The sequence below is a fragment of the Oratosquilla oratoria genome, chromosome 21, assembly GCF_046742065.1.
Source record: "Oratosquilla oratoria isolate Oo_2021 chromosome 21, ASM4674206v1, whole genome shotgun sequence".
In the NCBI taxonomy this organism is placed as follows: Eukaryota; Metazoa; Arthropoda; class Malacostraca; order Stomatopoda; family Squillidae; genus Oratosquilla; species Oratosquilla oratoria.
In genome coordinates, this window is record NC_134797.1 from 19,791,015 (window position 1) to 19,815,608 (window position 24,594).

The 24,594-nt window shown below is 39.6% G+C and overlaps 2 protein-coding genes across 4 annotated transcripts in view; one reads left to right on the forward strand and one right to left on the reverse strand.

Moving 5' to 3' along the window:
- Window positions 1-24,594, reverse strand: part of LOC143036737 (uncharacterized) — a 207,428-nt gene that overhangs the window by 143,681 nt on the left and 39,153 nt on the right. For all 3 annotated transcript variants that reach the window (XM_076204423.1, XM_076204422.1, XM_076204424.1), the window contains exon 2: window positions 7,045-7,165. In XM_076204423.1, coding sequence (XP_076060538.1) covers window positions 7,045-7,102 — 58 coding nt within the window. In that variant the 5' untranslated portion in view covers window positions 7,103-7,165. The remainder of the gene's footprint in view (window positions 1-7,044; window positions 7,166-24,594) is intronic.
- Window positions 16,750-20,186, forward strand: LOC143037028 (uncharacterized). The gene is made up of 3 exons (XM_076205132.1): window positions 16,750-17,806; window positions 19,479-19,567; window positions 20,163-20,186. Exons 1-3 carry the CDS (start codon window positions 16,750-16,752, stop codon window positions 20,184-20,186), a joined length of 1,170 nt encoding a protein of 389 aa, XP_076061247.1.

A 24,594-nucleotide genomic window follows, 5' to 3' on the forward strand; every position in this document is an offset into this window, starting at 1 on the left:
GTCTCTCTTGCAGGAGACACATAGCACCCAAGCAACTGGCTAGGGGCACCAGATGGACACAATGTCACTCAAAGAAGAAATATTATATGGCTGTCTTGAGATGGTGTGGGGCAATGTAGAATGAAGTGTTGCATCCTCTGTGTGATGGCTGCATCTAAGGCAGTTTGATTCTGTGGCCAGGCCTAATCTGTATTGGTACTGTCTTAGAGCTGGATGGTGTACTCAGTGCAAATGTGGTAATGTGGTTCTTGCTTTTCTTTAGGGGGATTTTTCTGTGGGGCTGATATCAGAGGGTGGGGGGAGTAATGAGTTTGGTGGTCTGTTTTGATGAGCTTATATTGTGATCTGAATGGGAAAGTGTTTTTTGTGGTGATCCTGGAAGATGGACAGTAAAACTGTCCGTTTTCATAACCTGTCAACACTAACATCTATTAGGAGGTGCAGCCTTGAGGGGCTCACACTCAGTCTCTAAACTGGGCCCAAGATCCATCAACTTCATTGTATTTCTTACACTTTTTGATTTATGGGGTGCTGACAAATGGTGACTGGCCTCCTCTTCCTACCACTTTGCTCATTTTCTGTATACTGTGGTTCTGGTTCAGCCTTAATGGTCCACTGCAGGACCAGTATATCCCAAGGGACAACATAGCTTCTGTACTGAGACCTTGGTGGCTTAACCACTTCAGTATGAGTCAAATTCTCGAGCCCAGTATCAGCTGCCATATGCAGGCTGCATCACACTACTTGCATCATAAAATACAAAGTCACTGCTGTATTACTCCTTCTATTTTACTCAGAGTAATAATAAACACAGAAAACGTGATCAAAAGAGTTCGCAGAATCCAGGGGTAACTCACATACAACTACAAAAAATATATATATAATCAAGGTGCCAATGCTGGCATCCACCCACTTACACCTCATGATGGTCTGGTAAGGTAATATATATTGTAAAACATACATGTAAAGTTTTGGTATGTTAGAATGGCTGTGGTTGTGAATGAAGTCTGAAATCAGTGTAATCAGTTTATTAGATATATCACAGACAACAGTTCAAAGTTTCTTGCCAGAGAGATCTGTGGGAAGCTCTGAAGGCCGATGCCAATCATTGTGGATGCTGAGGGTCTTCCACTTACTGAAACTTGAGGGTACAATTGACTGATTGATTGTACTGTGTGGTACATGTAATAGGTTGTGTGTTTGTGTTGTATACTGCTAGCATTTCTTTCCCTAAACATTTTGCTTGTAAATGGAAACGGTGTGGGATGGTGATGGGACTAAGGATCCTGCTCTATGTTCATCCAATAAAAAGTCAAGGCAGAAAGTCTGGGAGATGGATTCCAACCAGAACCCTAATAATTGGACCATTGAATGTGCATGGTTTTGATATAGATAAGAGTAAAAGGGAAGATATAGCAGTTTGTGGAAAAGAAGAGGGATGTGTTAGCATTAAGCAAAACTAACTTGATGGGGAAGGGTAAGTTTGAGTTTGGGAGTGTGGAGGGGAGGGTGTCAGGAGTGACAGGAGAGGGAGGGGGGGGAAGGAATAGAATGGAAGTGTCTTCAAGGTTGATGTGGGTGAAGGTGAAACTGGGATGGGAAAGGCTTTTTTTCCCCCAATTATATATGGTACTGGTTGTGAGAAAAGTGAAAAGGAAAGTATGGACCAATTTTAAAGAGGGTTTCAACAGTTTTCAGAGCAATGTAAATGTAGTGGTATTAGATTTCAATGCTAGTGTAGGAGATGAACCAATAAATCAAGTAACAGGTTTAGGGTGCTGCATTTTTCCAAAGCCATATCCCTGGCCTTTTTTGCAATCTCACATCTTTTGTTAAACCAGTCCTGTTTCTGCTTCTTCCTTCCACTAATCTTTTGTACATATTTGTTCACTCCCAGGTATTTAATGTCATGAAAGATTTCCTATATCCTCATTATTCCTGTGTGCATGAATTCCTCCCACTTTGCTTCTTCAGAGAATTTTTTTCGATCCTAAGTTATCTATTTTCCCAAAACTGAGTCTTCCTTGCCTGTGTGATTCATTCCTTGGCTCTATTTCTTCATCCTCCAGTTGAAATTCAATTGCTACATGGTCACTTTTTCCTATGGGACAAAAGTAGTACAAGGAGCTGATGATGTCAGCTCTTGTGGGAATGTCATCTATTACCCAAATTAATTCCTTTACCCACTCCGTCATTGTGTTCTCCACTTCTATATTCAACAAACTATTTTCCCAGGAATCTGCTTTGCCACTTGTTTTCCATTCCCCCTAATTGACCTCACTACAATCAAAATCTCCAATAAGTACTAACTGCTACTTTGTTGAAAAGCTTGTTAAGAGAAGAGTTGTCTCCAATAAAATTTCTTGATATTGAGCATCATTCAAATCTCTTGTCCTGGGGGGTACATATACCACCATCAAGTCTTTTTTATTCTGCAATTTAGTTCTCTTCCATCTGAAAATTAGACCTGCCATATGTGAAGCCACATGTTGCTGTTGTCATTCCCTAGGCTGTCTGGCCAAACAGTCCCATCTCTCTGAGAAATGCCAAGGTTAGAATAGGGTTTTCCCACTAATCCCTTATAGAGAGTATATTGTGTTGTTGGCATGCACAATTGTGTACAATGCAGTTTTCCATAAAGTTTTGTCATCCAGCATCTTCTGGTAATTTAGAAGGGCTGGATGGTACCCGCAATGCAGTCTTACCAGGTGAACTGTCCTCTCAGGAGAGGGGGGGATTCAGAGAGACAAATATGAGGTGGTCTAGCATGTAGCAATGTTCTGTCTTTCAGTTTGTTGAAGCCATATTAGATGAGGTGCATTCAGGTCACCAACCACTATGTGGTTTGTTAATGAGTTAGTTGTTGGAATTAAGCAGTGCCTTGTGGGGTTGTAGTTGGTGGTATGTATACATTTGTAATGTTGTAGGTTGTTTTCTTTGTGTTTGGGTTGAGATTATTTCATTGATGGTGTTTGAGTCTGCATGGCTACTCTTGCTTTGCTTGTTATGGACAAATATTACAAGTCTAGTGTTGTCTTCTCTTAACCCTTTACGGGACAGCTCATTGATTCTGGTACATTTCAATCCCTTTAAATGTAAGGTATGGTAAATTATTATATCTGGTGAAATATGGCAAGTGTTCACCAGCTGAGGACATCAGGAACCCATGTAGTGTGAAATTAGATCAATAGATGGTGTTAGTGGCTGCCAGCCTTGAGAGACGCCAAGTGAGAGACGCTATTTGCAGGCTTGAGTAAAGAAGAGGATTTGCTCCAGACAAAATGTCCTAGGATGCCAATAATAGTAAGTGTTCAGCTTCCAGAAAATCATAGTTTGTTCATGAATGCATAGAGAAGATGATAAGTGATTATATGTGTTTCTTAATTTTTTTGAGAAAATTACGTTAGTTTAAATGTAACTTTTTCGGTACACAGAGCACAGGACCTATGTTTATTTTTTTCTGAAACGTGTCTTTTTCGGTGACCAAAGTAGAACTTTTGAAAAACAACATACGGTTGCATCATGCCTTCTCATAACAATACTGTATAAAGTGCATATAATGCTTGATATCTGCCACAAACTTGTTTCAGTAAAGAATATCTATCACTGCAAAGTATTTTTATGTAATTCATCTCTTCCAGCTGGCATTCACCTCTCAAAATTTTATGAAAAGAAACCTCGCTCCCCCAACACCAAAGGAAGTGAAGGGATTTGTGATAAGAGATGAGCCCCAGTCTGATTCTGATGTGTCAGATATATCTGTAGATGACAGTGAAGATGAGTATTACCCTTCACAAGATGACTTACAGTTAAGGAGTTGGAAGTATTTCTTGACATCTGCATTTATATGAGTGTAGTAAAACTTAGACTCATAGATACTGGCATCCTGAAGCTAATATAAGGGCTGTGGCAGATTACATGTCTCGCAAAAGGTGGGAAAGAATTAAGAGTTGCCTTCATTTTGCAGACAACACAAAAATGCCTGAAAAAGGTACACCTGAGTATGATGAATTGTATAAGGTCAGGCCATATGTGAACATTCTAAAAGAAAACTTTAATAAGATTCTTTTGAATAAATGTTTGTGTTGATATATGTGTTGGTGCAACACCAAAAGTTGACGGTTTTCCTAATTTGAAATCCAGTGGTAATATTGTTTGTAAATTGGCGTCTGTTATTCCTCACTGTAAGAATCATAGACTGTTCATGGATAATTTGTTCTCAACAGTTCCTCTGTTTTTTTAAATGTTCAAGAGGTATATTGTGCATGGGAACTGTTCAGAGTAACAGACTTGTTGGACTGAAGCTTATTTCAGATAAGGACCTAAAATCAAAGGGAAAGTCTGCCTTTGTAGAATATGAAGGAAAGGTTAGCACATGTGCAGGTTCTGTAAGGGTTGTTAGATGGAATGATAACAATACATGTACAGTCATGTCTACAATGGGATCTGCTCAACTTGTCACAAAGACTATTGGACGCTGGGACAAAAATGTATCCACAACACAGAAAACTGATGCAAGGGGTCCTGCTCTTATCAAGTATTATAATGCTAATATGGGAGGTGTTGATAAAATGGATGCCCTTATTGCTTTTTATAGGATGTTTTTAAGATCAAAGAAGTGATGTCATCAGCTTTTTTATAATTTTTTGGATGTGACAATAGGCAGTGCTTGGTGTACAGACAGGATCACACAGCTTTTGGTCTCTGTAAAGTCTCTAAAATTACATGATTTCAAACTAGTTTTGTCCTCATCCCTGCATCTGCAAAATGAGCCATTGGCAGGTAAGAGAGGTAGGCCATCAGCTGGTGGAGTTGATAAAAAGCAAGCTGAGAAAAAGTGCAAAGGTCAAAACACTAAGGCAATTCCTTCTAAGGCAATTAGGCATGACCAGTTTGGACATTTTCCTGTAACTAAAAAAAAGAGGAAGGTGCAAAATGCCTGGTTGCAAGTTGTCACCTGTAACATGGTAATTGAAGTGTGAACTCTATTTGTGTATTGCCTCAGACAAAAGGTGTTTCTTGGATTTTCATGGGGTTCACTATGATCTGCAAACACTGCCACATGAAAAATGAATTGATCTTTCTAGTACAAGAAAAAAAAGTTATGTTTCAGGAGTTTTGACCCATTTCAGTACCTTTTAGTTGGTTTTCATTTGTCTCTAATTGGGAATGTGAGATAAGGTATTTCTTGATCTGTAAACATTGTCACATGCATAAAGAAATGATTTCTCTTATACTTGATAAGAAATTTGTGGTACAGGAGTGTTAGATATTTTACCAGTATCTCATAGCTGGCTTTGATTTGTGAAAATGTGTATTTTTTTCATTCAGTCTAACAATAAAATATAGCAAACTTCACTCACTACATTATTAATCTTATCAAATGTTTTTATCATGAAAAAATAATAATTTTCACTTTCAGGTAAGATTAAAGCTCGGTATGTAATAATTCTGTATTTTGGCTATATTTCACTAAAAGGCCTGTCCTGTGCTCAGACCATTGAAAAAGGCACATTTGAAAAAAAAATATATATATTTATAAGAAAAAGTTAAAAACAAGGCCATTTTTGTAATCTGGAATGCAAAAGCAATCAAAAACACCTGATTTTTTTTTTTTAAATAGGAACTTAATGCATACCATAAAGGGTTAATGTTATGTAATCATGTGAATGTGGGTATTGTTATCTGTAGTGTCAATTTTGTTTTATGATTAGTGCTATTACGTATGCTATGTTCATGTAAGAAATGAATCGGATTCAAGTGTTTGTGACTTGGGAAGAAACTCTGTACTGTTGTCTGAACTGTGTGAATGTTGGACACTGTCAAATGACTTGCTTTGTTTCTTCTGTATGGTGACTATTTGGATACTCTAAGCTGATTTTGTGTTGGTAGTGTTTTGTGGTGAATGGCGATCTAAATGTAGGTGGGTTTGTGTGATTCTTGGGTGTCTTGGGGAGATTTTTTTCTCCTGGATTTACGTTTCAGGGGTACAAAATTTAGTATGGAATTTACTGGTCAAAAAAGTAGTTTTGTTTGGCAATTTATATATATTTCTATAAGATGTAGGGTAATTAGGGTAGGTTTTGGAAGACTTGAGAGTAGAGTGCTGCAGATATAGAGTTGCTGTTGCATCCTGAAGGCAGTTGTTGTATGGCATTTATGATGGGTGCGAGGCTCTGCATAGAACTCTATCAATCATTCTTACATGATTGCATGGTAGTATCTTTATTTCCAAGTGCAAACAATTCATTGAAGCTCTTCATACTTCATGTAGGACTTATTTGCAATGCTTATTACTGGGAACTAAACTGTGGAGGCATACTTTGGTAAAGTCTTCTCTTCCAGTGTTTCTCACATGGGAAATGAAGATCATGTGTATCAAGTGTGAGAACCAGTATAGTGGATTTTTGTCTCAACTCCTGTTTCCCATTACCCCTCACTGGGTTCTCTGTTTCTCCAGATATTTTTTCGTTTTATTCTTCTAATCTAATCTGCTTACCTTCTGATGTGTTAGAGAAATATGGTGGGGGTTATGAGGATGGATAGTGAGAAATTATAGGTGAAGTGGAAAGCAGGGGTGTAAAAGAAGCTGACAGATTTGCTGATCAAAGAATAATGAGATGGCCTGGGCATATGGAAAGAACAAGTGAATTAAAGACTAGCAAAAAGGGTATGGGGGCCAAAAGCAGATGGAGTGAACTTTGGGGGGAAGACAGTCAATGAAATGGATGGATGGATGGGGTGAAGGGGCCTTAGATAATTGAGAAAATGTCTTGAGAAGGGAAAGGGGACAGCAAAATTTTAGGTGAAATGGAAACAAATGGGTATTGGATGGGTGAATGATAGTTGCAAGCCTTGGTTGGATAATGCCCTTATAAGGCGGCAGAATTTTTTTTTTGTATACAGATGTTTAAGGACTTCTCTAAAGTGAATAATACAGTCATCAGTGGGGATCACACATTCTCCAGAACAAACAAGATTCTGCCATAATATTTCGAACATTAACTTTACAATAAAATGCACTTAATAACTAACAAACTTTACCTTTCAAGATCCTGCATCTAGATGACACCAAAGTGCTTCTGTTGCTGACTTTGCCCATCTTGAACGTGCTTCACGTATGTCCATAAACTGCTCCACTCTCTTTGTTGTGTTCCTACAAGATCTGTAAAGAGAGAATTTTCAGCATTAGTTAATTGTCATGCAAAGATTATGCATTTGGACATTAAGTACAATAGTGGTGGCTTATTATTTTATTTTCATCTCAAGTCTCCAAACACAGGTAACAGGGCGAACATTATTGGAGCCAATACCGGCCCTTGCAGAACTCCACTAATCACCTCCCAATTTGAATTCTTTTCTCTGAGCACTACTCTCATTTCTCTACCATGCAAGAAATCCTCCATCCAATTTAGTACATACATATACCAAGGCTTTTTCCCCCTTACAAGGAAGGTAGCCAAAAAGGGAAAGGCATAAAATCATTTCCACCCATTCCATCCCTAAATACACTCCACACCCCTCCACCCTCCCTCCCATCTGAGCACCTCCTGAATGACGGGTCATCCCTGCACCTTGTCCACTGCCCTGGGTCAGAAGCAGTGTCGCAAGACACAGCACATCCACAGCAAGGCCGCTTCATTAAATCGGCGACCCCCACCTCTCTGTCCCCCCAATGCATAAAAAGAGAGGACGGGGAGAAATCCCTTCTGGCTGCATCAAATTTTGCTCACACATACTACCTATCCCCCCACCCACCCCGTCCATTCCACCTCATACAATCACAACATCATCCATATACAACCATTCTCTATTCACCCCAGTCTTCTGTCCTCTCCCGTCCTTCCTCAACAGACATTCCCCTCTTCCCCAAAGCCCCCTTCACCCCATCCATCCACCTCATCCTAGGACGTCCCCTCACGTTCACTCCCTCCACATCTGCCTTCCATAACTCTTTTCCTAGTCTTTCTTCACTCATTCTTTCTGTGTCCAAACCATCCTAATATTCTTTCATCAACCCTATTTCCCAGCTCCTTTTCCACCCTTGTTCTCCTCCTCACCTCCTCATTTCTCACTCTAGCTAGCCTAGTAACCCCCACCATACTTCTCAGACACCTCATCTCAAACACATTCAAACTCCTTCTCTCTTCTTCTCTTATGTTCCATGTTTCTGCCCCATACAGTGCTGTTGGCACAATCACTCCTTCATAGAGTCTCCTCTTAGCATCCATTCCCAAATGTCTATTCCTCATTACACTCTTTAACCCACCAAGGCATTTACTCGCTTCTCTCAATCTACATTCTACCTCCACCTTCACTCCACCTTTTCCTGCCACATTTGCACCCAAGTATCTAAAACTATCCACTTCCTCCAGTCGCTCTCCCTTAATGCTCACTTCCAGCCAACTGCCATTTTCACCCCTTGTACATCTCATCACCTTACTTTTACCCACATTTATCTTTAGCTTTCTTCTATCACATACTCTCCCAAACTCTGCCACCAACTTCCTCAATCCCTCCGATCCTGCCACAAGCGCAGTGTCGTCCGCAAACAACAGCTGGCTCACCTCCCACTTTTCTCTATTTTCTTTAACCATCTCCAATCCCTTGCCAACTACCCTTGCATTTACCTCTTGCACCACCCCATCCATGTATAAGTTGAACAGCCAGGGCGACATAACGCATCCTTGACGAAGTCCCACCTTTACCTCGAACCACTCACTCTCTCCATTTCCAATCCTGACACAACCTCTACTACTCTCATAAAAACTCTTGACAGCTCCCAGAAGCTTTCCTCCTATCCTGTATATCTGCATAACCTCCCACAGTGCCTTTCTGTCTACCCTATCATAAGCCTTTTCCAGATCCATAAAAGCCCAAAAAACATCCTTCCCCTTTCCTATAGCTTTCTCACATATTTGTCTTACCACAAAGATCTGATCTACACAACCTCTACCTGTCCTAAATCCACACTGTTCCTCACCAATTACTCCCTCTGTTCCTATCCTAATCCTCTCAATCAAGATCCTCCCATAAGCCTTCCCAACAACACTTAACAAGCTAATCCCTCTGAAACTACTACATTCACACTTGTCCCCTTTTCCCTTGTAAAGAGGAACTATACAGGCACTCCTCCAGTCCTCCGGCACTCTACCCTCTCTCCAACAAATATTAAATAACCTCACCAACCAGTCCACCATCACTGTACCTCCCTTTTTCAGACATTCTGCATGGCATCCATCCAGACCAGGTGCCTTACCTGCTTTCATCATCTTAACAACTGCCTTCACTTCATCCTTCCTTATTTCTCCTCCATTCTCCTCACTCATCACTCTCATTTTCTTCGCATTTCCCACTGCAGCTGTCTTTCCCTCCCTATCCTCCTTCACATTTAGCAACTCCCTAAAATATTCTGCCCATCTTCCCCTTACTGCCTTCTCTTCCATTATCATCTCTCCATCTGCACCTTTTACCTTTTCTTCTCTACTTGATTCGCCTCCTCTTCCTCTCTTAATTTCTTTCCAAAACATCTTTTTTATTACTTTCTGTGAAAGCTCGCTTCTTCTCTTCTACAACTTTCTTTGTTTCCTCATCCCACCATTCACTACCCTTTCTTCTATTTCCCCCTGTCCTTCTTGTTCCACACACCATCTTTGCACACTTTATGACTCCCTCCTTGAACCATCCCCATTCCTCCTCCACACCCAGCTCTACTCTATCCTTTACTCCCTCCCACTCCTTCAGCTTCTTTCCTTACTCCTTCTCCTTTTCATTCAGAGTTCACTCTAAGAATCTCCCTACCTTTTGTCTCTTTCCTCTTTCTCCATCTATCCTCCACTCTCAACTTACCTTCCAACTTTACCATTTCTTCATCCATGTAGTCAAAGGCCACTTTCATTGATCTTAATTAGTTAAAGGTCTCTCCAGATAATTTATTGACATGTTTATCAGGTGTCAAATCACTCAAAATAATCACTCCCACGTCCCTTTCTGAATCAACATTTTTGACCTGTTTCCAATTTTATATTGACCCGATATTCTATTTTTGCTTTTTCCAAATTCCATTATACTACATTTCTTGATGTTAAAGTTCATCTCACATCTCTGACTCTATTCCCATATTTTGTCCGGGTCTTTTTGTAGCAATCTGCAATCTTCTTGTGTGTGTGTGTGTGATTCACCTTGGTCTTTAGATCACGTGTTGGACTCATGATCTACAGCAGTTTCCCTCTCGGAAGAGAGCTCAGAGCTCGTATGACCGATCTATGGGTAATGCTGTGACCTTACACACACACACTTACGTCGGACAGACGGCGAGGACTGACATCCTGAAGAAAAAGTGAAATTTTCATGGATCTCACTGCAAAGGAAGTATCTATTGTATTTGCAGGGAAGGGGATTGCTCATGGTGTAGTGGGAAAGTGAGGAAAAAGGAAAAGGGGAGGGATTACTGAGGGAAATGGAAGGAAATGAGAAAGGAGAGGACTTGGTCCAGGCAGGCAGACGCCATGTAAACAAACGCAGACCGGATCAATTTAGTGACGATAAAGGGCCTAACAAAAATGTAAAGATTAGAAACATAGATATGAGCAGCACAATAGAAAGTGAGGATAATAATTTCCATGGATTTAATGAGGGGGGGCGGATACCAACCTCCCCTGACTGGCAAGACTAGAACAAAAACTTGAACAAATGACCGAACATTGGGAGAGCAGGTTCGGTAGAATGTTAGAAATTGTGGAAAGGGTTGAAAGATTGGAAGAACTAGAGAAGGCGAACAAAAACTTAACTAAGGAAATAGAAAAACTAAAAAGACAGTTAAAAGTAAAAGAGGAGAATGAAGAATTAAAGAGGAATATAAAGAAAACAAAGAGGTCATAGCTAAAGAAGCTAAGGGTTGGAAGACAATCCAAGAAAACAGTAAAGTTGCATTTACTGACATAATTAAACAGCAAATGAAAGAACAAACTGAAGACTCAGTTATTAAAGTGATGAGACAATAGGAGAATATAGTAAGAGACTTAGCAGATAAAAAGAAATATATCATTATATTAGGAATGGAAGAGAAACACAACCCAGATAGAACCACAAGAATCAATGAGGAAAATGAAAAAGTAAGTAGATTACTAGAATTAGTTCAGGAAGATGAACCTGAAATCATGAAACAAATTGAAGAGAAGTTTAGACTCGGAAAGTATAGCACAGATAAGACCAGACCAATTAACCCCTTCCATACGGTGCCACATACGTAGGCGGCATGAGGAGTAAGTGGATACGTGAGGCTGCCATATCGGCATCTTGATAATATTTATTGTAGTTGCCCCTGCGTAATGACATACTCTCTAAACTGTCTTCATCACATTTTCTATGGTTATCAAAATTCACGGGTGAAAGAGAGAACGATTGATATAAGCGGTGACTATATTTTATGATACGAGTAGATCAGTGACAGAAAACAGGTCACTATAAATGGTGTAAAATCCAAATGGGGATGTTTCCAGTGGAGTTTCCCAGGGCTTGGTTTTGGGTCCCTTATTGTTTATCATGCACATTAACTACTTGGACAACTGGATTAACAATAATGTTAGTAACTTTGCAGACAACACTAAAATAGGACACCTAGTTAGATCAGAGACGACACAAAGATTCTGCAAGATGATCTTAACAAATTGTTCACATGGTCAGTGAAATGGCAAATGAACTTCAATATCTCAAAGTGCAGCATGTTAAACGTGGGGCTACACAACCCCGAAAACAGATATAGCTTACATAAGACGTTTTTAGAGAAAACTGAGTACGAGAGAGACTCAGGAGTTATAGTGAGTCCTGACCTTAAATCAGGAAACATTGCATCTATGCCTGAAATAGAGCTAACTGAGCATTAGGTTACATTGCTAGGATGGTCACTAATAGAAATGCTGAGGTAATTATCAAGCTCTAGCTAGCAGTAAACCCATCCTTGACTATGTGGTAAGTTTTGGTCTCCATCTTATAGAATGGACATCAATTCACTAGAATCAGTACAGAGGAGAATGACCAAAATGGTACATGGGCTAAGAAATTTACCTTATGAAGAGAGGCTTATGCACCTTCACTTACACTTTCTAGAAAGACAAAGTGTGGGATGATCTAATAGAGGTGTTCAAGTGGATTACAGGCTTTAACAAGGGTGATACAAACAAGGTCATCATATTAAGACAACAGGGCAGGACTTACAGTAAGGGATTAAAATTGGACAAATTTGGATTTAAGAAGGAAATAGGCAAGAATTGGTTTACTAATAAGGTAGTCAATGAATGGAATTAACTTGGTAACCAAGTAGTGAACACTGAAACTATTGTTTTTTCTAAGAAACAGACAACTTTATGGAATGGGATGACAGGTGGTAATGGACATGGAACTGCCTAGTGTAAGCCTTACGGTCTCTTGCAGTCTCCTTCATTCTTATGTTCTTAATAGAAGGAACAAGGGAATTAGGCTTATCAAGGAACTCCTTTGTTTCTTCTATTAAGTTTACCCATTAAGTGGAAAGCAATAATTGTTTGCCTTTCTTAGATGTAGAATTGATCAGGGATAAGGGAGTTTTAAGACTAAAGTTTATAGAAAACCTACCAATATATCATCTTGCTTTCATTATTTTTCTAATCATCATGTCAATGTAAACAGATCAGTTTTTGTTTCCATGTATTTGAGAGCATACCACATTTCAAACCCGAATTTTTTTTATGAAGAAATAAGAGCTATCTAGAATATTAGGAATCAATTAAAATATCCTATTCATATTCTCAACCAATGTCACAACACTGCTAAGAAACATTTCTTTGGATAAGGAAGAATCAATCCATGGGGGCAATATGATTCATGAATGGACTTGGGATACAAATGAGATCGGCTAAATCTAAAGTGTATTAATTTTGATAAAAGAATATGTGGATTGTGATACATATCGTCATCAGATGGACAAGTTAGGTTTGGTTAGGTTAAATTGTTATATTTGTATTATGGTTTTCACTTCCACTGTCAGTATTTACAAAGCAGATTCAACATAACTGAATTTGCTTATATCTTCCACTATACATGTCCCTTCAATAATTACTTGAAAAGTACGCATTTGCGACGGAAATGATGTACACCATCGTTCATATCACAACATTTCTCACCGGAAACAAATAGGCCACATCACAAAATCGATGGATGGGTGAAACTATAATTTTTTTTTTTTTTTCTAGATGAGGTATTCTGCATAGTACAGTGGTGGCAAAATTTGCACATTTCACTGTTAATAACTAGCACTTCTGATATCAAGGACAACATACCACTAATGTGATGGAGTCATAAAGATGGCAAAGTCAAGAGGAAAGTCAAGAGGAAGGAGGGACAGAAGTTAAAGAAACTGAAATTCTTGAGTGGTCTTCAATTATAAATGAGTATTACTTGACTGGTCTGTAGTGTTGTCACTAAAATTCCCAGATGTAATGTCTAATGACTATACAAATTATGCATTCGATACCCTGTCCCTGTACAGATATCAAAATTAATAACCCACTCTGAATTAACTTCAGTAATAAACTGGTATAGCTTTAACACAAAGCACTGTAGCTATTAATTTTCAGATCCCTCTACTATCAAATAAATAGCACCAACATAACAAAAGAGGCTGCATAATTTATGCCATCATAATGTTTGCCAGCGGTAAGTGCATGGAATAAGTATGTTTATTCTAGTGTTTGTGCCTTTTCTTGTGGTGTTCGATTGTGGTATGTGCCATTGTAGTGCGGTACAGGTATTTATATATAACCTCCACCCCCCTGCCTTAACTCCGCCCACACAATTGTAGATTGCAAGTTCTTTGGTGTTTGGAATAGAGCACTAATTACCATCTTGTATTCTGTACTAAATCATTTGTGCACAACACAACCATATTTGACTGAAGTTCCCTTATATGTCAAAAGAACACTGTTGTGCCTCGTATTAACGAAATAAACCGCTGCAAGCCTAGCCTACAAGCATCGGCGACCATGTACAACCTCAGCTCTTCGCCCTAGCTACCTATCACCCTCCTTTTCCAAACCACTCCACCTACGCAGGCACCACTGCCATAGTTGCCGCCCGAAGCCAGCCATGCATGTCCTACGCCAAGTTGTTGCATTCATGCCATACACAGTGACTTTAGCCTTTCATCTTATGCAACATCCGCTACGGAACTTATAACTCATACAACCCAACTCGTCCAGACTCCATATTACCGACCCTCGTTCTTTGCCCATACGTAATCCAGCAACTAATGTTCCGCCCACTGCAAGTCCCAGCTCTCCGCCCACCTGTCGCGGTTGCAACTGCCTGCTGTTGCTTACATTGCTAGCGTGTTGTGTAGTACGGCCGCGTGTGGTCTCTGTACGGCAGACGTGCGTACGCAGGTGCCACAAGGAGCGCTGACGCGGCTAATCAATAACACCTCGTGCGGCGCATTTACCCACACCGCACGCGCAGGCGTATACGCACTGATCGAATTAAGACAGGAATCAGCCTAACGCACTGCATCCCAGCTACTGTACTTTACTTCCTACTCCTCGGATAAAACCCTAACCACTCCTTACAAGGACTCGTATTACCACTCATGTTTGCAACTGATTGTCCATATGCGAACACTATTTGTGTACTTGCGTGTATACTTATTATATATATATATATATATATATATATATATATATATGTATAATATATATATATATATATATATATATATATACTTAATGATGTAAGCGGAATAGGAAACACAGGAGTCTTAGTCTTGAGTTTATTCCTGACTAGTTTCGCAGGTATGCTTTTTCAAGGGAATATGCATACCTGCGAAACTAGTCAGGAATAAACTCAAGACTAAGACTCCTGTGTTTCCTATTCCGCTTACATCAACCTGTCAGAATGTCTCAACATATATATATATATGAAATAAGCTGTACTCATGTGGGGCCTGTCTCTTTTTCTATAAATACCATACTTGTTTCTTTTCGCTTATGCTTTTAACTTAGGCTACATCGCTATTCTAACAGACAAATCTATATAAAAAAGAAAAGAGAGAAATCATGCATTTCATCAATTTAAGAGGTTGAAAATGCAAGTGCTTGATCTGCCAGAGAGCTCCGGCACCAATGCACTCTTGTATGTTTGTGCATGTATTTACTTAGTTTTATTTTACGGGATGGGGAGCTATGCTCGTGATGTCCCGTCTCCATATATCATTTTGTCTAGCCTGTTCTTAAATTCGTGTATCGTTTTGTGTATGTGTTTTAACATGGTTTTGGATCACGTGTTGGACTCGTGATCACCAGCTATTACCCTCACGGAAGAGAGCTCATATATGACCGATCCACAGGTACTGCTGTGACCTTACACGCACACAAACCCCCAACTCACCGCCCACGAGAGTTGGAGTAACGACTCGCAGCGATACTGAAATTATTTCAGCCCTGGGCGAGATTCGATTGATTGATTGATTAAAGGTTATCTGGCGTCGTTACTGCAGAGGTCATAGACGCCGAATTGCTAAATTCTAAGATTCAATTTTGGGTATAGATGATAATAATAATAGTGATTTACTATGTATTGATGAAGGTAAATATTAATAAATTTAAATTCAGTATCAAGTATTAGTTATCAAATAGTGTAATGGTTATATATATCCAAGTCTATATAAAAATAATCTTCTAAAAAACGCTGTGGAAGTCGGGGACAGGTGGTATTTCGGTGACACTTTCTAACTATTAAAAATAAACGCTTTCGAAACCATGCCCAGATGACGATTCAAGTTTTTGAGGACGTGCCCGGTACAAGGGATTTTTCATGTGCGGTTGTACCCCAATCGTGGTCAAGAACGATCATCGTTGAGCCATGGACGATCATCGTTGAGCCGTGGACGATCATCGTTGAACCATAGACGATCATCGTTGAACCATTGACGATCATCGTTGGGCCGTGGACGATCATCGTTGAGCCGTGGATGATCGTTGAGCAATGGACGATCATCGTTGAGCAATGGACGATCATCGTTGAGCCGTGGACGATCATCGTTGAGTCAAGAACGATCATTGTTGAGTCAAGAATGATCATCGTTGGGCCGTGGACGATCATCGTTGAGCCGTGGACGATCATCGTTGAGCCGTGGACGATCATCGTTGAGCCGTGGACGATCATCGTTGAGCCGTGGACGCTCATCGTTGAGTCATGGACGATCATCGTTGAGCCCTGAACGATCATCGTTTTGCAATGGACGATCATCGTTGAGTAAAGAACGATCATCGTTAAGCCATGGTGTCGAAGTTCTCGAAGGTGCCGAAGTTCTCGAAGGTGTCGAGGTTCTCGAAGTTCTCGAAAGTGCCGAAATTGTCGAAGGTGCCGAAGTTGTCGGAGGTGCCGAAGTTCTCGAAGGTGCCGAAGTTCTCGAAGGTGCCGAAGTTCTCGAAGGTGTCGAAGTTCTCGAAGGTGTCGAAGTTCTCCAAGGTGTCGAAGTTCTCCAAGGTGCCGATGCTCTCGAAGGTGCCGAAGTTCTCGAAAGTGCCGAAGTTCTCGAAGGTCTGGAAGGTCTCGAAGGTCTGGAAGGTCTCGAAGTTCTGGAAGGTCTCGAAGTTCTGGAAGGTCTCGAAGTTCTGGAAGGTCTCGAAGTTCTGGAAGGTTTTCGGTGGTGTTAAAGCTCACTTATACAGTATCGAGTGGCAGAAACGAGGGCTTCCTCATGCACACATTTTGTTGTGGATGGAAAAACGTGTAACTGCATCGTTGGTTGATGAAATCATATCAACAGAGATACCGGACCCTGGAAAGGAGCCCAGGTTACACGATATTATAACACGTAATATGATTCACGGTCCTTGCAAGGGTTTCAATGAGCAACAACCCTGTTGTCAGGGCAAAAACAGTAAAGGTGACACCTGTGGTAAGGGTTTCCCAAAAGTTTGCAGGGAAGAACTCCTATTTGGTAATAACGGATACCCTCTGTATAAAAGGAGATCAATAGGTCAAAGAGGAAACTCTATTGTTAAGAAAGTCAAGGGGAAAGACGTCACTATCGAAAATTCGTGGGTTGTGCCCTACAATGCTTATCTTTGCCTATTCTTTGATGCTCACATTAACGTGGAGTGTGCCAACACCATAAAGTATATCGCTTATGTTACAAAGTACCTAAACAAGGGTTGTGATCGTATCCTTTACACTAAAGAGGGTGAGGAAATGGTGAACGAGGTAAAGAATTACCAGGAGGCCTGTTTCATTAATGCAAATGAGGCTACTTGGAAAATATTTAGGTTCCTGATACATAAAAATAGCCCAGCAGTGCTGTCACTAGATCTTCATTTGGAGGGAGAAAACGAGGTTTTTTACAAGGATTCGGATAGTACCGAATCCCTAAACAAAAAATCGAACATAGATACACAACTCACTGCGTTTTTTCAACTTTGTACGCAAAATAAGTTCGCAGCTGAGCTTTATTACCACCAGGTACCTAACCATTTCCTTTGGGATAAAAAATTGAACATTTGGCGAGAGCGGAAGACATATCGGACAACATTAGGTCGCATAAGGGCATTTAACACAAAGACTGTAGAATTATTCTATATGAGGTTACTGCTGATGCATATAAAGGGCCCTACTTCATTTGAAGCTCTCAGAACTCACGAGGGTCGTAGGTACGACACGTACCGAGAGACGGTTAAAGCTATGGGTCTCATAAATGACGAAGAGACTTGGCAGCAAACTATATTGGAAATCATCAATCACACAAATGATCAAAAAAAGCTTAGTGAAACATACGCGAGTATGTTGGTCTTTTCAGATTTGGAGGAGTCTACGATTTGGAGTGAGACTAAGGACCTTTTTTCAAGTGATTTCCTTCATCAGTCCAGTTTGAAAGACTATAATGATGAGATTTATCTCGATGCTCTTGACGATATACAGGAACACGTTTGGAACTGTGGAGGAAAAGATATCAGAGAGTATGGGCTGCCCAAGAGTAGAAACCGGGAAAAGTTGAGCAACGTCATTCGCCGGGAACAGTCGTACAACAAAGAAAAACTCTTGAAGGAAGTTAACGATAAGTTGACTATCATGAACATTAAACAGAGGCATTGTTATGATGTCATAATGTTAAGGATAAAGAACACTAATAAGAGCATGAATAATGGGGTGTTTTTGAATGCTCCAGGTGGCACCGGTAAGTCATTTGTGCTTAACACTTTATTGGACTCTGTCCATTCCATGGGGAAGATAGCTTTGGCTGTAGCTTCTTCAGGGATTGCTGCTACTGTTTTGCACGGTGGTAGAACAGCTCATAACATGTTCAAGATACCCCTAATGGAATACAATGAAGTGAGAACATGTGGCATCAAGAAGAATACCGATTTAGCACAGCTTATGAATATGACATCATTGATAGTCTGGGATGAAGTTGTTATGGCAAACAAGAACACTTTGGAGGCATTGGATATCACTTCGAGAGACATAACCGGTAACGACGCTTTCATGGGAGGAATAGTGTTTGTGTGTGCTGGAGATTTCAGGCAAATCTTACCTGTCATTCGAGGTGGTGGAAAGGATGACGAACTTGGGTATTGCATCAAGTCAAGTGGCTTTTGGGAAGACCTTATCAAAATCGAACTTACCGAAAATGTGAGGCTGAAAACTACAGACCAAGAAAACAAGAAATTTGCACGATCCTTATTGTTGTTAGGGCAGGGACATAGTGGCCCTACTAAACTACCAAAAAAATTCGGAATAATGACTTGGAGTTGGGAAGAATTAATTGGTCAATTTTACGGGGGTCTCTCCGATAATGTTCTTAACGAAAGTTTTTTTTGAGAGTAGGGTGATAGTAAGCCCTACAAATAACGACGTAGACGTAACCAACGACATTGTGTATGACATGTTTGAAGGAAGGGAGAAAACATTCCTAAGTATTGATACTCCTATTGAAATAGGTTCGGATATACAGACCTCTGTTTTGAATGCCATAGACACCCCTTCTATCCCTTTGCATAAATTGCGGGTTAAGGTTGGTTGCGTGGTAATGGTTATGAGAAACATTACTCCTCCCAAGTTGTGTAATGGTACGCATTTGATGGTCACCAACTTTGAAAAGAACACTATCGTTGGCAAGATTCTAGGGGGAACGTATTCAGGAGAACAGACCGTAATCCCCAGTATAACACTCGAGTCCACGGATTCAAGTATCCCCTTCAAGCGCAAGCAGTTCCCTGTCAAGTTGAGTTTTGCCATGACAATTGACAAGTCGCAAGGGCAAACATTTGGAAAATGTGGACTTTTGCTAGATGGCACCCAGTGCTTCGCACATGGACAATTGTACGTTGCGTGTTCCCATGTTACGAGTTGGGATTCACTATACTACTATACTGGGTGGAAGAAGGTTAAAGACAGTGAATGTCAAAGACTGCCTACCAACATAGTATATAAAGAGTTATTCTTTGCCCAAGATGTGCCAGTAGAGCCCGAACAGCAATCAAGGGTGGTGACTGAACACTCAGACGACGCAGCAATAGCAGAAGAACCTGATCAGTCCATGGTAGTAATCCCTCCAATATCGGAGAAAGAGGCAATCGATATGGTACTCCCAGACTACACTTATGACAGTGAAGAAGATGAGAAACCGACAACCCCTGAAAGTACTGTAAAAGAAGAAATAGAGGCTATGCAACGTAAACTTGGACATAAACTTGACAATATCAACGAGGCTGTAAATTTGCAACGTAAACTTGAACATGAACTTGACAATATCAACGAGGCTGTAAATAAGTTGTTGGAGGCATCGGGTGAGGAGCCTACTCAAGAGGGAAGATCGTTGCCACCCAAGAGGAAAAGAGAAGGTGATGAGACAGAAGATGAACCTATAAAGCATGTGAAGATAGATGATAAGGCTGATTCAGATAAATAAAGCAATCGGAATAAAAAAAAAAAAAAAAAAAAAAGATGCGCGGAGCGCATTGCGAGCGAAGTGAGCGACCTGCGTAGCGGGTCTTGCCAGAGGCCAAGCACCCCTGGCATAAGCCAAGTGCTTGTATATATATATATATATATATATATGGTGTTAAATTATGTTAAGATCTGAATAGAGTTAAAAGCTATTTGGTTTTAATTATTATTGTTATTACACATTTTAGGACCAACCAGTCCAAAGAGTCTAACTAGGCCCTTAGTATTGGTTAGGAAAAAATTGAGAAGATTGAGTAAATATATATATGTAGGGGTATATCCAATGAAATGAGAGTGGTAGGATTATATTTCAATATTATTTGTATTTGTTACTAAATTTGGTCAAGTAGGTTAACTTCTTTTAAGTATTTAATGACTCCCTCATAATCATACTGCACTTCTTTTCCCAATATCTTGGCCAAATTATAGTTACCATCTCTCTCTTATTTGGGAAGTGACGCTCTCTCAGTTCTCTGTGATTAGGGCATTCAACCAGCAAATGTTTAATAGTCATGGGGATTAAGCAATCTTCACAGTATGGTTGATTTTCACCACTCATGAGATATCCATGGGTCAGCCTTGAATGTCCTATGCAGAGATGACATATACTTCCCATTTCCTTGGCATAATTTCATATTTCCAAGGGTGTATATTTGAGGTGATCTCTTTCATTTTGTTATGTCCCACTTCATTCCACTGTTGTTTCCACAACTTATGGATAATATTCATGATGCTAAGAAGGATATCTCTATATGGTATTGCACACCATTTAGGGATCAGACTGGCTGCTGCTGACTTTGCTAGTTGGTCAGCTTTTTCATTTCCATACATATGTACATGTGCTGGAACCCAGCAAAATGATATAGTGATCCCTCTACATTGTAGTAGAAACACCCACTGTGAGATTTTCATTGTTAGAGGATTATCGCCATTGAAGATTTCTATTGCCTGTAATGTACATTTTGAATCACAATACCGGTAGATTGTGAAGTTGGATGTCTGAAGAGTTATAATGTGTTCTAAAGCGGTTAAGATTCCATATAGCTCTGCTGTAAAATTTGATGCTGCAATTGGTAATGCTCCTCTGCAGCTAAAATTATCGCTAAAAACGCCATATCCGAATCCAGGATCTGTTTTTGAGCCATCCGTGAAAACAAATGTGGAACCCAAATGTTCAGTAATATGTTCTAAAAACTGTCCTTTAATTTCTGCATCCGATTTATTTTTTTTAAAACCTTTAAAATATCTACAAAATTTAATTATGGGTAACTTCCATGTTGGGGTAACTGGTAATTTAACCGGGCAGATCTGATTTGTGATATTTATAGTCTCCAGTATTTTTCTTATTCTAAAACTAAATGGTCTAGGATATCTTGCATGATTTTCATAAAAATTATTAAAATAATTTCTGTTGGCTGTAGTAAATGCTCTTGATTCAGGGAGTCTCTGTGTCCTAAACCTATACCAGATGATAGATGACTGTCGGTATAGTTCTAGTGGAATCTCTCCAGCATCAATTAGTAAACTGGGGATGGGGGAAGATCTAAAAGCTCCTGTTGCCAAACGTATGCCATAGTGGTGTACTGAATCTAGGATCTTTAGATGTTTGCTTGATGCAGAAGAATAAATTTCACATCCATATTGTAGTTTGGTAATTATCAGATTTATGTATAATTAATATTGTCTGTCTATCTGATCCCCAGTTTGTATTTGATAAAACTTTTAAAATGTTTAAAGCCTCTTGACATCTGGTTTTAATATGTTTCAGATGGGGGATCCAAGTAAGCTTTTTATCAAATATGAGACCTAGGAATCTAGTCTCTTCGACACAGGGTATTCTATTGCCATATAGATTAAGGTCTGGGTCTGGGTGTATCCCTCTAATGCAACAAAAGTGCATGATTATTGTTTTGCTGGTAGATATTTTAAATCTTTTTTTTTCTGCCCAGTTGACAATCTTGTTGATAACGAGTTGTAGCTTCCTTTCTGCTACAGGCGCATAGGTAGCAGTGAAAGATATCGAGAGGTCATCTACATATAATGTGCTTAATATTTTATCTGGTATAATATTTGCTACCCCATTTATTGCCAAAGCAAAAAGTGTTACATTAAGTATACTCCCTTGTGGAACACCCTCTTCCTGGCATCTCTTATCTGATAGAGTATTACCAATTTTAACTTTAAAATATCTATGGGATAAAAATGCTTAAATATATAGGGGTAATTCTCCTTGTAGACCACAATCATGAATGGTCTTAAGAATTCCATGTCTCCATGCAGTGTCATATGCCTTTTCTATATCAAAGAATACAATTATATGATGTTGCTTTGAGGCATATGCTTCACATATGGAGGTTTCCAGCTGCATTAGGACGTCTATTGTAGAATGCAATTTTCTAAATCCACATTATGATGGTGATATAATATTATTACGCTCAAGATACCAGACAAGTCTTGTATTTACCATTTTCTCCATTATTTTGCCTAGACAGCAGGTTAGAGCAATAGGACGGTAACTGGAAGCTGAATATGGGTCTTTTCCTGGCTTTAGAAAAGATAATACAAAAGCTGTTTCCGCCACAATCTATTTATAATACTTATCACAAAAAGTTTAGTATTCCTTGTAGTATGTTTAAACATTTCATAGGGGATCATATCTGGACTAGGGGCTGTATTTTTGCTTCTATCTAGGGCAGTATCAAATTCTCTTTCTGTAAAGGGTATGTTGTATGATTCTGTCTTGTCTGTTGAAAAATCTAAATGTTGTTCTTCTTTTACTCTGTATTGGTGTCCTGGGCTACTGTCAGTCTTTTGTGAGACTTGAGCAAAATGGTCAGCCAAAATATTACTAACTTTTTTTGAATCTGTGACAAGGGTATTGTTAACTTTAAGCACCGGTGGAGGGCTGGATGTAAATTTCCCTGCTATCTATTAATTTTTTTCCAAATACTGTGGATGGATGTACGACTATTGATGGTAGATACAAAGGATGCCCATGATTGTCTTCTGGCAGCTTTCATTGCTTTACGGAATCTAGCTCTACACTGTTTATAGATGATCATATTCTCAATTGTTTGATGTCTGCGGTAACGAGTAAGTGATGTTCTTGTAGTTCGATGTAAAATTCTGAGCTCTTCACACCACCATGGAACTGGGCGTTGCTTAAAGATTCCTGTAGTTTTTTATTTGATTTGATTTATGAAATTTTTTGGCTCGAAGGCCAAGCGCCGAAGCCAGTAGGCCATTCAGCGCATATTTATCTCATATAGATAAAAATTCAAGTAAAACAGTAAAAACAATAAACATTCACAAAAACACATCACAACAACATACACTCACAAGCACTCATATACACAATCTTAAATTTCATAAAATAAACCAATGTCTTTCAAAAACTTTATAATATTCTTCACATGAGCTTCCTCCCCTAAAATTTGTTTAAAAGATAAATTTGTTAAAAAATTTGCCCTGCCCTTATTAGAGAATGCAGGGCACTGAATTAAAATGTGTTTCATTATAAAAACTACTTGGCAAGTGGGACATTGGGGGTGCCAGCCTTTCTGCTCCACTTGCCATCAAAAACCCATGGGTAATGTAGGAATGGCCAATTCTCAATCTTGTTAGAACAATAATTGACCTTCTGTCCAAAGAAGGACACTTCCAAGGGTTCACCAAGGGGTGAATCTCTTTTAACTTGTAACTACCGTCTAGCCTTGTCCATTGTTCTTGCCACTTTTCCATTGTATAACAATGAATTATTTGTTTGAAGTCTGTATGTGGGATCTTTTGGTCTGTTATATGGTTGAGCCTAGTGGCAGCTTTGGCTGCAGCATCGGCCTGTTCATTTCCAGTGATACCCACATGGGACGGCACCAAGGGGTGAATCTCTTTTAACTTGTAACTACCGTCTAGCCTTGTCCATTGTTCTTGCCACTTTTCCATTGTATAACAATGAATTACTTGTTTGAAGTCTGTATGTGGGATCTTTTGGTCTGTTATATGGTTGAGCCTAGTGGCAGCTTTGGCTGCAGCATCGGCCTGTTCATTTCCAGTGATACCCACATGGGACGGCACCCAGCAAAAGTTTACTTTTATTTTCTTTCTGTTGTTAATGAGAACCAACCAGTCCTGTATTTCTTGGATTAAAAAGTGACGAGGTAATAATGTATTTAGAGAGGATACAATGCTCATGGAGTCTGTGAAAATAACGATGTTCTTATTACATGGAACAGAATTAAAAACAAATTTGAGGGCGCTGCTGACTGCCAGCAGTTCAGCAGTAAAAACAGAGCTAAAATGAGGCAACTTTCTCTTTAAAACTGTGCTATCAGATACAACAGCACAACCAACACCATCTTGGGATTTTGATCCATCTGTATAAATAAAAATTGAATCAGCATGTACTGATAAATGTTCTAAAAATTCGCTTTTTAGCTCTACAGCAGTTCTATTTTTCTTGTTTTTAAGAGGACATATTACAGTGGGGCATCGGTTCCAAGGAGGGAATTTGGGAGGCGTGATCTCAGCAATTATATTAGGAACAAGTCCTACCTTCTCTGTCCCAACGTCACATCTCACTTCTAAAGGTTTCGGCAGAGTACTTTTCCTAGGAGCTCTGTC